This window comes from Chenopodium album, chromosome 6 (genome assembly GCF_948465745.1).
Source record: "Chenopodium album chromosome 6, dcCheAlbu1.1, whole genome shotgun sequence".
Classification (NCBI taxonomy): Eukaryota; Viridiplantae; Streptophyta; class Magnoliopsida; order Caryophyllales; family Amaranthaceae; genus Chenopodium; species Chenopodium album.
Genome location: NC_137839.1, coordinates 74,757,877 through 74,774,400, shown reverse-complemented (window position 1 = coordinate 74,774,400; position 16,524 = coordinate 74,757,877). Strand labels below are relative to the sequence as shown.

At 33.5% G+C, this 16,524-nt stretch overlaps 2 protein-coding genes across 2 annotated transcripts; one reads left to right on the top strand and one right to left on the bottom strand.

Annotated features, from left to right (window-relative positions):
- Positions 1-722: 722 nt before the first annotated feature.
- On the bottom strand, positions 723-8,830 carry LOC145635287 (uncharacterized). Its single transcript, XM_081686571.1, has 4 exons — positions 8,662-8,830; positions 6,619-6,724; positions 3,870-3,987; positions 723-1,166 (listed from the first exon to the last, which is right to left on the bottom strand). Exons 1-4 carry the CDS (start codon positions 8,763-8,765, stop codon positions 904-906), a joined length of 591 nt encoding a protein of 196 aa, XP_081542697.1. The 5' UTR covers positions 8,766-8,830; the 3' UTR covers positions 723-903.
- Positions 8,831-10,710: 1,880 nt separating this feature from the next.
- LOC145635286 (sphingosine kinase 1-like) lies at positions 10,711-16,396 on the top strand. The gene is made up of 10 exons (XM_081686570.1): positions 10,711-11,294; positions 11,733-11,855; positions 11,961-12,061; positions 12,954-13,026; positions 13,598-13,684; positions 13,770-13,847; positions 14,131-14,201; positions 14,771-15,064; positions 15,601-15,723; positions 16,012-16,396. Exons 1-10 carry the CDS (start codon positions 10,955-10,957, stop codon positions 16,204-16,206), a joined length of 1,485 nt encoding a protein of 494 aa, XP_081542696.1. The 5' UTR covers positions 10,711-10,954; the 3' UTR covers positions 16,207-16,396.
- The last annotated feature ends 128 nt before the right edge of the window (positions 16,397-16,524 follow it).

The window sequence follows — 16,524 nt, the reverse complement described above, 5'->3', positions numbered from 1 at the left end:
GTAAACCATGTTACCATTATTTGTACACAATCTCCGGGAGGGATTAAATTTTTTTCCCTCCAAAACACTTTATGAAACTTTAAAGTTAAAGCGGCAAAAAAAATAATACTATTATAATCGGTGTTTGAACAATATGGTGTAAACAAAAAATTTACGGCAGCAGATTATAGGGCGTGTTAGAGAGATATGTTCTTTCTCCCCTAAAAGTGTAACCATTATCAAGAAGCGAAGGTTGATGAACCACCCTTTATATTTCACCCGTGTGGATAGTGGTACGAGTTAAACTCTCACAAACGGGGTGGGAGATTTAATCACTCTAATGGGTAAGGTTGCAAGTTGGAACTTTTAGTATTGCCTTTTGAGAAAGGGTGACCCAATAAGATTTTGTGTATCTAACTACCAGCAACCAGCTTTTTCATTAAAATTCAAATGTATACACAACTCTAGAGGTCTTACAAATTACAAAATATATGGTAAATTTACATGTATGTTTACTGGTGTGAGGAAATAGAAATAGCATCAGTTCAATTTCTGCTTGTGTAGTTGTGTTAGTGTTGATTATGTTTCACTTGTCTCCTAATTCCTGTGCTTAGTTTCTACATTGAGCCTGCAAACTCAGAGCAGGCAAACACCAGTCCCCTCAGAAGATTGACTAACCGGCACCCCATCGTTGTCACCAGGGCATTGGCAAGACAATCATGCACAATGGTCGCAAAAAAGGATTGTCCAAAGCATCAAAATTCTTTCAGAACCACTTTGTATAAATCAAATTGTTTATCACTACACGTCTACACATACTTTGTCCAGTACCCCCAAAACTCCAGTACATTTTGCTAGCATAACTATCAAGAAAATGTAAGCCTTCAATAAATACATGTTAAGTTACAAAATGGGTGTTACAAGCTAACGCCTTTTTTTACCATTAATCTTCCCTTTCCTCCTCTCCCTTTTGCTGACTAGCTTTGTCCGGGATCTACCCTTGGTGGATTTTTTAAAGGCCTTCTTCTTGCTTACAGGAATATTTTGCTTTTTTACAGCTTCTCCAGTAGACCCTGGTAGTGGTAATAATGGCGCTGACTTTTCAGTAGGACTCTCTTCAAGTCCAATTTCACTTGTAGTAACTGTGACCATTATATCACCATTTTCATATGATGTTGTCCCTTCAACTAAAGAAGAAAGTGCAAAAAAAGTGTCAAAATCTAGTCGTGTAAAGCAGTCACTCAAATAACTTGATTTAATATATCCCCAACATTCCCCAATCTGAGGCATCTGCTTTTGCTAAAGGGGCATATATCTCACATGCATCCCAACAATGTCAAAACACAAAATCCCAACAAGAGTATCCTAGGAGAATTTTAACGAAATATTTTCAGCTGATAGGATATATAGCCTATTTTTAGATAAGAATCTTGTCACTATCAACTTTGGCATCTGAAACTTTAACAAAAGTTATTTTTCGAGTCCCTAACTATAATAAATATCGAAGTTTCGCTAACTGAAGTATGCAAAATACGTACGGAGTACAAATCTTTCAAGTTCCATTGACTGGTTTACTATCAGCAGTCAGAACTCAGTATTCTTTGCTGACTTCACAAACCACGGTTAGATGTGGGACTATTCTGTTTACTAATAACAGAAAAGAACCTCTTAGACTATGGGAGAAAGCTACTTTCCCCAAGTCGAAGTAATAGAATACCTTCTCCCTTTATTCCTTAAAGCAGTACATATGTTAGTAACCTAATCCCTCCCCCCACTCTCGAATTCATTGATTTTAATATCTTGTGTATTAGTTAGATTTGATTGTATGACTTTTTATTAATGCACAGATTTTACTACTACGTATTAAAAATATGGTTCAGTATTTCGGAACCCATTGCAAAATAGCTCAGTTTTAATGATATTCAAACTGAAAATTGTCACTTTATATTAACTTACCTAAATCATACTGTATTAGTTACATGGAACCCCGAGTAGAATGACTCAGCTTTGATGATACTCAAACCAAAAAACTGTCATTTACTATGTTACCTAACTCGTACTCCACTTTTTTTTTTTTTTTTTTTGGAAAGAAATACTCTTTAGTTTACAAACAATTTATGATAGCACTAGATAATTCTTGAGCCATGCTCAATTTTTTAAATTATTGATGATTGAAACATAGAAGTTTCTAGATAAATATAACACAATGGTCAAATAATAATAATAGTCTTCAAAAAATATATATATATATATATATATATATATATATATATATATATATATATATATATATATATAATAATAATAATCAATAACATAATACTAAAGGTGAATCTGACATGACACTTGTCATATTTTGATTAAAATTTTTCCCGCCAATTTTTACTTTCCTTTCTTTTTTTTTTTTTTTACAAATCTTCATAAATATTAATTTATATATATTAGAATATTTAACCTTCAATTTGGCAACTATATTATATACAAAGTATATTCTATATGCATTCATTCAATGATAATAATATTTTAACCTATCTTTCATTATCAATAATCAATCAATCAATAAGATAATACTAAAGGTGAAATCTGACATGACACTTGTCATGTTCTGATTAAAATTTTTCCCGCCATTTTTTACTTTCCTTTCTTTTTTTTTTTACAAATATTCGTGAATATTAATTTATATATATTAGAATATTTAACCTTCAATTTGGCAACTATATTATATACAAAGTATATTCTATATGCATTCAATGATAATAATATTTTAACCTATCTTTCATTATTTTATAATAAGTATTTTTTTCTAAAATAAACAAACATATACGAAGTAATATATTACAATAATAATGTACTACTCCGTATCATTTTGTATCGTTTTTTTTTTTGGAAGTTTTTTTTTTTTTTTTTTTTGCTCCAACCTCGATTGACTCTTTAACTTTTATTACGAAGTATATATTTGTTGATTTATTTATAATAATAACACTACAATTCAATAAATAAAAATAAAAAACCTTGATTATTAATTATCACAAAAAAAAGTCAATTAAATTTGTATAAAACATTATATTGGTCAAAGTAAGCTATAAAACATTGTGCCGGTCAAAACATGCCAACAAAATTAGGACGTTGAGGTATGTACATTGCACATGTTTCTCTAAAAAAAAAAGTACATTGCACGGGTTATAATTAATAACATAAAATTTAATTCTTATGTAAAATCCTATTATTTTTTTAAAAAAAACAAATGTTTAATGATCAATAACTTTTGACATCAATATAATATTAAACTCAAGTTTTGTTTTCCCTTTATTATTATTATTATTATTATTATTATTATTATTATTATTATTATTATTATTATTATTATTATTTGTTTTTTTAAAAGAAATTCAAGTATCTATTTCAAGTTTTTGTTAAATTAATATTGTAATTAAAAATTAGGTTAAGTAAAAACCGTGCATTGCACGGGATTTAAACTAGTAATAATAAATAAATAAATACTACTATAATGAATTTCTAAGGCAAATTAATGCTTCTATAAAAATTAAATAAATAAATAAAGTAGAGTTTAGGAGGGAAAATTCCCTCCAAAAAAAACTCTTAAGAGTAATAGATTTTCTGATGTTATCATTAAAACAGTCTTTTAAGTGTAAAATTCCTGTAATTATGTGATGGTGAATTATTAGTAAGCAATGTCAATCCATCTAAAAGAGAGATATTGGACCACAAGCCCACAATCAATCAGCTAACCAATTAAAGTCAAAAAACTAAAGGTGCATGGCATAAGTTACGAAGTATTTCTTTAAAACCATATACAAATATAGAAATGCTGTATAACCATGATGAATAGGCTCAATGCATGAATAAAATCAAAGATAGTGAGACAATACCAGAAGCCAATGGGTTCAGCTCAATCTCATCGTTTTGCTCCTGATCTTCATCAACAGGTTTAGCACCATCTTCAGGTGGGGCGCCACCATACAGCACATATTCCTTTTCCTTTCTCCTCTGTAACAAAGAGGAAACCAAAATTAAAACACCTACAATAAAAGGCCAGTCAACTGATGTTTAGAAAACAAAAACCAACTCTTATAGGATTAATTTCAAGCAAGGAGCCGAATCCAGTAGAAAAACTGATGGTAATTGACTAATTGTAGACCATACCACTTATAGGATTAATTTCAAGCAAGGAGCCGAATCCAGTAGAAAAACTGATGGTAATTGACTAATTGTAGACCATACCATATACTTACTGGATCTAATTTGTTCATATTATAGGACAGGAAACACTATTACATCAAGGCCCGTTTTGCAAGCGAAGATATACTTGTATATCAATCAATCAAAGCCTTAATCCCATAAGTGGGGTCAGCTACATGAACATATACTTGTACAATGTAGAAAAATGTAACTTCATAGAACATGTTCCAAGTAATAAAAGGAAAACAAATACTATCGATTACTTCTACAATGCCTATTATATCACCTAAAGGATTAGAATATGGCCTAAGGAGTAAGGACCTAGATCCAACACCCACCAACATATAATTAAATTTTTGTGCTATATGATGGAGAACAAAATTTGCATTACAAGTTTCTTAAATGTGGTAAATACCAGCATGTAACCCCAACAGTGATGAGTGAACTACACATGGCCCTAAAGCCCCTGATACCTCTACTCAACAAAAGTGTCTAAGAGCATGCTAATGATATTCAATAATTTTCCATCAGCATTAGCAGTTTCACATGCTCTAATTCTACCGATGTAAGAATATGTATACAGGTTAGAATAAGGAAGTTTCCACCAAAGAATAGATTTAAAGATACGACTATATGAGTTGTACGATCAAAGATAACCTTTTCATTGTATATATATGTGACACCACCAAAAACCTGCAGTTGGAGCAGGATAATGTAGATATCGGAACTGAAAGTATGGTGCAGCAACGCATTTAGATTGTGGCACCTTTTAACATCTAGACTCACAAGGATCTTCATACAAGACATAAAAGTAATCTAAAGCAAGAGAATATATGCTATTCTAAAACATGTCCAACTTTCTATTGGAAAAGTGAAGGATGCTTTCCCTATAATTTGTTCACATTTTTCATGATTAAGTGAAATACAAAGCAACAGGAACAAACAAAGAAATCATAAGAAAATTTTCTGATATCTCTGATTGCTTTAATACGCCCAATTCCATCTCCAACAGATTCAAATATAAATTCTTTTAACAGTGTAAATAAGCAAATTTCTAGCTTACAACATAAGAATAAAACTACACAGTACAGATCTGAGATTCTGAGAACTTGAGAAGGGATGATACAAATGACACAAAAGGTAGATGATGCAATTCTTAAGAGAAACAACCAAAAAAATTGATTGGTTGTAACTGTTAAAACACTCCCATGGGACTCAAGCAAGTAGGTCAAAGGTAAAAAAGCTGTCTACTGAATCCAACTCAGTAATGCACTAATGCTATAATATGATAAAAATTAAGCTCACAAAATTAATGTTTACCATACAATTGAGTGACAGACTAAAAAGATACGACGATAATCATTAGAGCTTCACATAGATTTGATGAAACTGATTCTAAAGCTGCTGATGCAAAGAAATGTTGTTTACTGCATTCCCAAGGAGATCCGGTTTAATCTATATTGGTCCATTGGAGGGGAAAGGTGGCTGCAGCCGTAAATCCAGCAAAATGAAGCAATCTGATAAATTATTGAAGTAGAAGAGAGGAAACGGTGGTACATATACTAGTAACTGATTCTTTGAGAAAATCATCTAGGTTCTCTTACTTATATCCTTAAAGCATCTCCAATGGTTGCTAATAGAGACTTACTTGCAACTATCTAGTTTTCCCAAGCTGGTTGCCAACCATTCAAATAAAAAATGGGTGATGGCTTGCCCAAGCAAATTTGCTTTGACAGTATCTACAGAGAAGGGGGAGTGGAATTAGAAAAAATGATAGCTAACCATTGGATCACATTGTAGCTACAAAGAAAGTAGCTTGAAAGACCAGTGTGGCATGACAGGCTATAACATACACTTGACTAGCCAGCCATTGGAGTAGTTCTAGACTCCTTAAGGTTATTTCTTTTCTTTCTTTTCCTCAAGATCAGCTAAGATGCTAGATGTCTTCTACTATCTCATAACCAAAACAAAGATCTTGGTAAAGACTAGCTGAGATCATCCATCAACACTTCAAACTCACGAAGCATATACTCAAACAAAAAACTTTTAACTTTCAGCCTAGTTCCTAGGTGTTGTACTGAACTAATCCCTCATGTAAGCCTTTTGTTCTAGAAACCTTCATCACCCTTTTAGTCAGAATTATTCAATGTCATTTTGTTTCCCTTTCTAATTCAAATCCATCTATCTTTTCCCATCCTAACCCCTAAATAATAATAGTGAAGCCTTTGTAGCAGATCTTACAATAAACAAAATCAACAGGGTAGTTATCTTAATATTGACCACAAATCTCAACAAATCCATGGCAAAGTTAACCTTCCACCATTCTGTTTCAGCATCCCAAAAGGCATGATAAATAGAAAAGGAGCAGTAAGTATAAACCAAGTCATATAAATATCGGTTATAAATTTATAATGGCATTAGACAGAATGACATATCTACCTTTTTACGATCTTCAAGGCGCTTGCGCCTTTCAGCTTCTCCTTGCTGCTTCAGAGCTTCCTTTCTCCTCTTCTTCTTTCGTTTGTGGAACCCACCCACATAATCCCTGTTCCAATCAAAACCATAATTACTTCCTACCACTTCTCAACAACTTCTTCATTCATTAATTTAGTTAATTACTTAAGATCAGCTTATTGACTATCATATAGCCAAAAGCAAGGGTGTTAATAGATAACCAAAGCCAAAAAAATCAGACTAAACAGCAGGTAACCGTATCGGGTAAATTAACAAAATCAGTCCAGTAAGCAGACATAAAAATAGAGGCTAAACAGTTTGGTTAATGTACAACTTTTTACAAAACGGTTAACTGAAATACCAATATAACTTTTTTAAATCAACTGCGGCTAAGTGCTTCACCCTCTTAGCTTTCCATCTGCAACTCTAGGCTCTTAATACCTCAAAGATAATAATTTTGATGAATTAAAAAAGGTAAGTCACACTATTCTTTTCTTTCAAATAATTATCTTAAAAAAATTTATCAACCTGGGCAAATTTCCCCTTAACTTGAACAGGTTTGAAGTAAATTTTTTTTTTTTTTTTTGGAAGGAAAGGTAAGCAACTGAACACATATTGAGATGCACAGGTTCTTCAATCTTAACTATCCAAATCAGAACATTTATACATCATCATAAAGAAAAATGATGTAGCCAACAAATTTTCTCACTTCTCCATTTCCAAGGGTTTAACCGTTTAATTGAGTATATGGAAACCAAAGAGAATGAAACTTTGGCATGACATGATTACTGTTAAACCAAAGTTATGCTTGTGATACCAAATTGCCAAAGAAAAATTCATTAACTGAACAGAGAGATGGAGAAATACGTTACATGCAGGCTAAGCCATAAGTTAGGTGATTGAAACTGATAAACACCTTATGCAACAATATAATTTACTTAAGCTAGAAGGATGTATGCCAAAGTGGCTAGCGAATTAACAGCACTTCTGTACAAGGTATACACAGTGTATGTTAATTTCATGGTCACGTTAGAAAGAATTAAAGAATAGAATGAAGAAATGCACCCCATAAGATAGGAATTGGAATATATGTGAACTCTTTTTATAAAAATTTTTTAAAAAAAAATGATATATATAAAAAAAAGTAGCAAGACATTAAATTTAAATGCTTCATGCATCATGCTAGGAGTGCTAATCTTGTAGCAAGAATGAATTGCTACCAGCTTAAACACAACTCTAATTAAAGATCCAAGCTTGATCCAATGAAATTTTTAGACAAACAAGCTGAGATACAATAGCAAAGTACTTCTACTTCTCATCGATATCACCATTCCTATATTCAATCAATCAATCAAAGCCTTAATCCCATAAGTGGAGTTGGCTACATGAACCAAATTTGATTATTCCATGTAGTCATCATTCCCATATTGTCTTTTACAAATCTTCAACTCCGTTTCATGTCAATTTATACCTTTTTACAATATTATCATTCTTCGATGATGCTTCGTAGTAATTTGTAATGTCGCTCACTTCACTTGTTCAGTTGTTTGTCAATTGTCACTAACAATCTAGCATTACTTGTTACTACAATTGCTTCTAAAGTTCCAACCTCATCCTAATCCCACTAATTTTCTTCAAATGATACAATATTCATCAATAATCTACCACTACGAATTTTAAGCTACAAATCTTTGTATTTTTAAAGCTAAATTAAAACCCTTCCAATGTAAATACAAATTCAAGAAACTATATCAACATTAGTCTCAAATTTCTCCCCTAATCAACCAAATTCCTAACATACCCAAATCCTATCTCATCAATCCACACCAAATTACTTTAACAAAATAAGTTTAGTGACATTTTAGGCATAATTTATGCTTCTAATACTAGAAGAAAAAAATCTTCAAAACCCAAAAATCACCATAAAATCACAAAAATGTACACATAACAACCTTTAATTCATCCAAAGTAAATAAAAAACAAAATTGAAAATTGGGTATTTGTTTTTTGGGAGATGGGGTTTAATACCTTAAGTCTTTTTCATTGAAAGTGACAGCGAGAGATTTATTACGAAGAGCTCTCTTGCTGATATGCACACTGTTCATCGGCGGCTTGCCGAACAATCGCGCCATCCGCCTCCGTCTTCATTGCCACCACCAAGAAGACTCACTGCGAGAGCGTCTAGAGAAACTGAAGAAGTACTCAAATTGTTTTTGTGTCTTTTTGTTCTGAGCTTTGGCTTTCTTTCTAGCCCTAATTATTTTAGCCCAATTCTCAATTTGGCCTTAATTCCTTACTATAGAACGAGTATTTGTTTTTTGCTTTTTTTTTTTGTTTTTTTTTTTTTTTTTTTGAGGTGATAATCGGATAAGAGAGAAAACACATTACTAGATTGGACTCGTTTACTGCCTTATCGAACAATCTAACCTACTATCGAACGAGTGTGCAAATAAGATCATTTAGGAGTGGGGGAAAGGGTAAGGCCGTTTAGGAAACCCCAACCTCTAATTACCGCGGGGATTGATCCCACCATTAGACCAAGTATAATTTGGTGGATAACTTTTTTACCTCCCTCTACTTTATAATTACAATAAACCGACCTTTGCACACTGTTTAACCAAAAAAAATCATGAATCAAAACACCCAATTACCCAAATATACATAATTTAGCCCAAATTTACATGATTTTCCCTTTCCCTCTCTTCAACCTACTCATGAGTTAAGTATCTTGTATTTGTGTTTACATATTTAAAATGTCCCCTCTTCAAAAGACTAACAATGATAAGAGACACGGTGAATATATCGTATACTTCTTAAAGTAAATCACAAGCCATTTTACCCACATTTAGTAGGGATTCAAACCTCATACTTTGATGATCCGAGACAGAAAATTTATCAAGGGAACCAACATTTTACTGGTATGATTGTATGAGTTGATTTTTTAACTTGTCAAACTAGCAACTCCCATCAATGACATACAAAATACAATATACCCAATTATTTTATACTCCGTATTTTTATTGCATATCTCACGATAAGTCATTATACATTTTTAAAAAATTCTAATGACTAAAACAAAGCGTAGATACATTGTTCAGTTGGGTTCAGGTTGGGTCAAACAGGTCATTCAGGTTGGATTCGGGTCGGGTCGATTCAAGTCGGGTCAACAAATGTTCGGGTCGAGTCGGGTCAATTCGGGTTTCGGGTTAGCACTTCGGGTCAAGTCAAGTGCAGGTCTGTTCGGGCGGGTCAGGTCAATTTTTAAGATCAATTTTCGGGTCGGGTCAAATTCGGATCGAGTCAATTTGGGTCGGGTCTATTCGGGTCAGTTTGTGTCGGGTCACCAAAATAAATTCACTTTAAAAAAAATAGTTGGAAAAATAAAGTAAAATCGTTAACAGAAAAAATAAAAAATCATGAGTACCTATTACGTAGGAAATAAAGAAGCTCTAAATTAAGAGCTTGTTTGGCATTAGTTTTTAGTTTTTTTAAAAACAAAAAACCAAAAACAGGAAACAAGAAAAAGGTGTTTTCACTTTTCTGTTGTCAGTTTTCAAAATTATCATGATTTTAATAAGTTTGACTAATTTTTTATTCATTATATGACATATATCATACACTTTTAAAATACAAAAAACCAAAAAACTAAAAACCGCAACAATGCCAAACGAACCCTAAGTAATTCACTATTTCACCCTATTCAATTAGGATTCGGGTCAATTTGGGTTAAAATCGGGTCGGGTCACTTCGGGTTTTGGGTCATTTCGGGTTTCGGGACAATTTCGGGTCAGGTCATTCGGGTCGGGTCACTTCGGGTCATGTTGGATCAACTCTATTTTGGGTCGTGTTAGTTCGGGTGTGGGTCATTTTCGGATCAACTTTCGGGTTACGGATCGGGTCATTCCGGTCGGTCAATCAGATCGGGTCTGGATTGCCGGGTCTAATTGTAATAGCCAATTAGCCACACAGTCGAATAGAAAATGAACACTCAAGTCCGATACACGGATTGTTAAGAGAAAGTCTAAAACCAAGCCGAGCTCAATAGTTACAAATCACAAGTCACAACTCACAACTAATCAACTATAGAACAGTCAACTGCACTGCTTTGTCAAACTGTTGAATTCAATAGTTATGTGGGTTCAACTTAAATATGTTTCCTGGTTTGTCGGATCAAAATCTAATCTTTAATTTTCTCTTAATAATCCCCAGGAATGTCGCACAATTCAATCAAACTACCCCAAATTTCACCTACCACAATTTAAAATCCAACCTTAAATCTCCCTCAATTTTCAAAATTTTGCCCTAATTTCTCTCAAAATCAATGGATAAATCCGAAGCAGAAATCCCATTTAAAATCTCCGAAAGAATCACACTTAACGGAACCCTAATTCCATTAACCTTCAACTCCGACGGAATTCTCCGGTGGGTTGACGGCGGCGATGAAAAGTCCTTGTCTTTGGAGAAGGAGGTTCTAGGGGTTTCAATGGAAGATTCTAGAATCATCCTCAAATGTGCTGTTAAGAGCAATGGTAGTGGTGGTGGGATCCTCTGTTGCTCTCCCACTGAAGGTTTGGTGAGGAAGAGTTTAGTTCTGGAAGCTTCTTCTCAGGAGTCTCTTCAGCTTTGGTTCCAGAAACTTCGAGAATTTCTCGATTCTCTTGGTAATTAAACAATCAATTTCATGGCTGATCAATTAATTTTATTACATCTTTTGTAATATGATCACACACTCTGTTTTCATTTAATACTAGTAGTTGATCTATGTTCGGTTTTTAAGGTTTTCAATGCACATCTTTGATACTGATTGATTTATGTATAAATGTATGAGTAGTTTTGTATTGTAAAGTTGATATCTTTTGCCATGATTGGAAATAAAATTGAGACGAATTCAACAAGATCATACAAGAACAATACTTTGGACATATATATTGAACTGATTGAGTATAAATTAAGGTATTTTAGACCCAAGATGTAGATTTTCAGGGATTGGTAGCACAACTAATTTCATTTGTAGTTTATCTAATAAGCTTAAAGCCTTGGTAGAACTTGCAAATATGGTAATTGATGGATATGGTAATTTGCTGTAAACATGGGTGTAGGTCGACCAAAGAGGCTGTTTGTTTTGGTGAACCCGTATGGCGGAAAGAAGTCTGCCTTACAGATATTTGTTGATACTGTGCGGCCATTGCTTGAGGATGCCGAAATCCAGTTTACATTGCAAGGTTTGTAATTTTGTGCTTTTGCTCAGTTATTCTGCTTTATTTTGTAGCTCATCACTTAGTTAACTTATGTTTTATTGGTATTTGTGTTGATGTTATTGTTAATAGAAACTAAATATCAGCTACATGCTAAGGAACTTGCTTATGGACTAGATCTTACCAAGTATGATGGCGTCGTTTGTGTTAGTGGTGATGGTATCTTGGTTGAGGTATGCTGTTGAGCACTTACTAATGCATTACTGATTTTGAAGAAAACTTCCCTAAGAGATCTCTTTTATATGGTGTGCGTTGTGGTTTTGGGTGATATCTATTTTTTGCATTGTTGATAAATAGATAGATTATTCTTTGAGTTGAAACTAACAGAATTCAAAAAACTTTACATCAGTCATGCGGATAAGACAGAAATAGACTAACGGAACATTGGCCGTTGGATCTTCCTATAAAACCTTTTAAAATGTTATTTTCTATATTGCCAAAGGCTAAGACCCTCATGTTTAATTTTTGGAACATCCCAAAAATAATGAACGCTTTTTAAATAATGTATAATCGAAAATTGTAGTTCATCCATATGACTATATTAGTATGTTTCCCTAATGATATATTTTACTAACAATTATGAATAATTGACTACAAGTTGCTTGAACTCAAAAATAAAAATTTCAATTATATGCTACCTATTATTAAGGATGGAAAGTAATGGACTCGTATGTTTTTGTATTTATACTTTCATATTGATTTTATTAGATATATTCCCTCGATTTCAAATTGTATACCCTGGCTCACTTTTATTTTGTATTTAAGGAGGGGGGAATTTTTAATAATGGCTCTGTGTGGGAGTGGTGCATGAAATTCATGGTTAGTAGGACATCAGACTTTAATAAACCTATCTTACCTATACTTAGGATATGGCCGTAATGCACTGTACCACATGTGATTCCTAACTCAGGATAGAAAAGTTGGGAATTCACTATGGAAAGGTGGAAATACAATTGTAGCACAAAACAAGCTCAGCCAATTTTAGATGAATTGCTCAGTGTCTCTGATATTAATGCACTTTTTACAGCATTAGATGTTAATTACAGGGGTTCTGAACTTTAGTAGGTAGTAAATGGCTTGCTGCAAAGGCATGATTGGGATACTGCAATAAAGATGCCTATTGGAGTGATTCCTGCAGGTATATTTTCTACCCTCTAATGTTTATTGATGTATCTCCGTGTTTCTGAATATAACATATTAAAATTTCTCAAAGTTGAATTATATTTTTAGTTGTATGCTTGAAATCCTATCCTAAGGTGTAAATCTTGTTGTCTGGGCTGATTTATGTAGCACATTTGCATTCTATGTTTTGTTTTAAAGTGAAATTTTGGGATACTATCAATCGAATGCTTTAGAAACTCTTGGAAATCTATTTTATTATTCATTGGTCTTGAAAGAAAGGAGTTCAACAGCTGGATAAAGAGATGAAACAATAACCAGGTTGTGTTGTCGTGTTTTGATTTGAAATGATTGTTTTTATTTTTTTTTTCTTGAAAAATACCAAATCTCAAGATTTTTCCACATCATATTTTGGAAATTCTGTCTGAACTAATCATATCATTCTTATGTATGAATGTATGATGTGCATAGAATTCAGTTTGGTTATTCTTATGTTCACTAAATTTATCTTGATGTAAATTGATAATTTTGTTCAAGGCCAAAACTGTAGGCCTGTAGCTATGCTTTTCTCACTCTTCTACTGGATGTAGGTACTGGAAATGGTGTGGCTAAGTCTTTGTTGGATTCAGTTGGCGATCCTTGTTCTGCAGTTGGTGCCACTGTTGCTATCATTCGGGGTTAGTATTATTCTGCTGGCAAGTAATAAAGGCTTTTACTTCATGTTGATTATTTTACCCAATCAATTGGTGTCTTCTGTTACAGGTCACAAAACCTCCCTCGATATTGCTACTATTTCACAAGGGAAGACAAGGTTTTTCAGTGTCTTAATGCTTGCATGGGGTATGAGATGGTCATCCATTCAGATTATACTATGCTATGTCACTCAAACTGTTTTTTTGACTTCAAGTATATGTTTAGATACTTGACACTTTTTGTTGAATGGACACTAGGCACTTTATTATATATATATATATATAGTCTGAGTAACATAATTTTATTTTAGTTTATTACTTTTTTTTTTTTTGAGTCTGAGTAACATAGTTATTATGTCTTCTTTGCTGCTTTACGTTTCTCAGTGTGCTTCAATCACTTACCCTCTATCGTTGAATGCTGTATGTGCTAGGTCTTGTGGCAGACATAGACATTGAATCAGAAATATGGAGGTGGATGGGAGGGGCTCGTTTAGATTTATATGTATGTTTCTCTAATTCTCTTCTAGCATTGTTTCCTTCAAATATATATTCTTCTATGTTTTCTTTTTCTTGTGGCTTTGAAATGATATTGCTGATTTCATTATTCCATCTGCTGAGTACATGGACACTGAAGCTGGATATTTTAATTTGTAAATATGATCTACCATATGTCCTAATGAGCTTGACTCCAGTGGTGAGGTGTTACAAATTAGACTAGAATTCAGTGTGTTGCAGAAATAGTGGATTAGGATATTATAGGCTTTTGAGTTCTTCAAGCTTTGGAAGGAATATAATTGAAAATGCATGTCTCATGATACTCTATATAACCGATGCCACTTAGATGCTCCTGAAATTAGACGTATCTTAGCTTGCCCGTAACTTAAATAGCTGCTGCTGGAGAGTATATTCTAAATTCTGGTACTTGAATTAACAGGTTGGTCCCCCCCCCCCCCCCCTCCCTTCCCTCCCTCTCCTTCTGTTTCTAGTAGAGGCTATACTTGCTCATCTAAGATTTTTTTGTATCTAAGTATGGCTTCGTTGACACTGTTCTTCTTCTTTTTATATCCACAGGCCGTAAAAAGAATATTTCAGTTGAGGAAATATAATGGGCGTATACATTTCATCCCTGCATCTGATTTCGAAGATTATACAGAGAAAATAAGCCATAAAGCTATATCAGTTCAAGATTTGCCGTTTTGCAGTTTGAAGAGAAAACAGACTGATGCTCAAGAAAGTGGCTATTTAGGGCCTAACATTGACCTGGAAAACATGAATTGGCGGACCATTGAAGGACCATTTATATCAGTTTGGATCCAAAATGTACCTTGGGGAAGTGAAGGTTCAATGCCAGCTCCTAATGCCAAGGTTGGTTATTTTGACGTAAAGTAAGCTAATTACATGTTGAACTTTTTATTTGATGCCATCTGTAGCTCTTTATTTCGTGGCACAGTGGCATTTTGATAGTCTCATTCGAGTCATGTTATAGCATGAAAAGTCAAGGCAACAAGATAGTCTCCATAAAGAGGGTGAAAATTTAGGCTAAAGAAAATCTATATTTCATGTCATCAAATGATTGCTCTTAGAACTTGGTATCAGAACAAGGTATGGCATAATATGGTTTCCTTCGCAAATGTAAAGAAAACACTCATTTCATCTCTGGGGAATTGGTAGGAAAGAGAGGGTAGGAAAAAGAGAGACCCGGGGGGGGGGGGGTGTGTTAGGTAACGATTAAGTGGTAGAAAGTATTCAAAAGGTTTTCAAGGAGAATGTAATAAGTAGTACATTTCATGTGATCAAGGAGATTGTTTAGTTGCATCTTGCGTTCCCATTCTTTATTAAATGCGATTATTTCTCTCTACTATATGACAATTTACACCTGTTATTACTTCGGTAACATGCAGTTTTCAGATGGTTATTTAGATGTAATCCTTATGAAAGATTGCCCGAAATTGGGTTTGCTGTCAGTATTGACTAGTTTAAGCAATGGAAAGCATGTGAAATCGCCACACGTCCTGTACTTTAAGGTGAGTTCTTTTGTGTTGTAATTATTAAAAAAAAATGCAATGGCTGTTGCATCTACTATTGAGGTCACGAGGGAGTGGGGTGCCAAAAGAAAAAAAGACATGAGTAGAAGCTCTCGTAGGAAATCTGAATTTCAACATTTTCTCCGTGTTTTTAATTTTTAGAGCAGATTCAAAGATGAAATTCAGCCATAATAGGAAATGTATTTTTGAAAAATGGAACCCCTTATAATGCCTATGTTAAAGAAAGAAAAAAAAAAAACTAAACTTTTCAGCTTGTTTTGGTATCAGGTGAAATCCTTTATATTGGAGCCCGGCTCTCGTACCAAAGACTCAACAAAAGGAGGAATCATAGACTGTGATGGCGAGGTGCTGGCCAGAGGTAATGGTACATACAAGTGTGACGAAAAAACCTTGATGTCCTACGATAATCTTCAAATCACCATTGATCAGGGTCTAGCTACTCTATTTTGCCCTCCCCTTTGAGTATAAATTGTTTACATTTTGATTCATTCTAATTTAACAACCACATTATGTATTTTTTACCTATCGTCAATAGGATTTCATGTATTTTTCACCTATCGTCAATAGGATTTCACATTTGATCAACGATTGTGTGTAATTAATTGCTTGGAAAGGAAATTTAATACATAGTATTTTTATGTTTGGACTGCCATTTCTCTGGCCCTTTTCTATTATTGGCAAATTATTTCAATCATATATATTCATTGCAAAACTATTGGAATTTAATACGTAGTACTACCTCCGTTACATGTTATGTGCAACGATTAGACATTTTCCCTC

Bases quoted from the DNA above. Each gene is read 5' to 3' on its own strand.
- LOC145635287 (XM_081686571.1), bottom strand. From the start codon at position 8,765: ATGGCGCGATTGTTCGGCAAGCCGCCGATGAACAGTGTGCATATCAGC. The intron at 6,725-8,661 runs GTATTAAACCCC...TGATTGGAACAG, and splicing joins TTCAATGAAAAAGACTTAAG to GGATTATGTGGGTGGGTTCC. The intron at 1,167-3,869 runs GTATTGTCTCAC...TTTCTTCTTTAG, and splicing joins GCTGAACCCATTGGCTTCTG to TTGAAGGGACAACATCATAT.
- LOC145635286 (XM_081686570.1), top strand. From the start codon at position 10,955: ATGGATAAATCCGAAGCAGAAATCCCATTTAAAATCTCCGAAAGAATC. The intron at 13,027-13,597 runs GTATATTTTCTA...TACTGGATGTAG, and splicing joins TATTGGAGTGATTCCTGCAG to GTACTGGAAATGGTGTGGCT. The intron at 15,724-16,011 runs GTGAGTTCTTTT...TTTTGGTATCAG, and splicing joins CACACGTCCTGTACTTTAAG to GTGAAATCCTTTATATTGGA.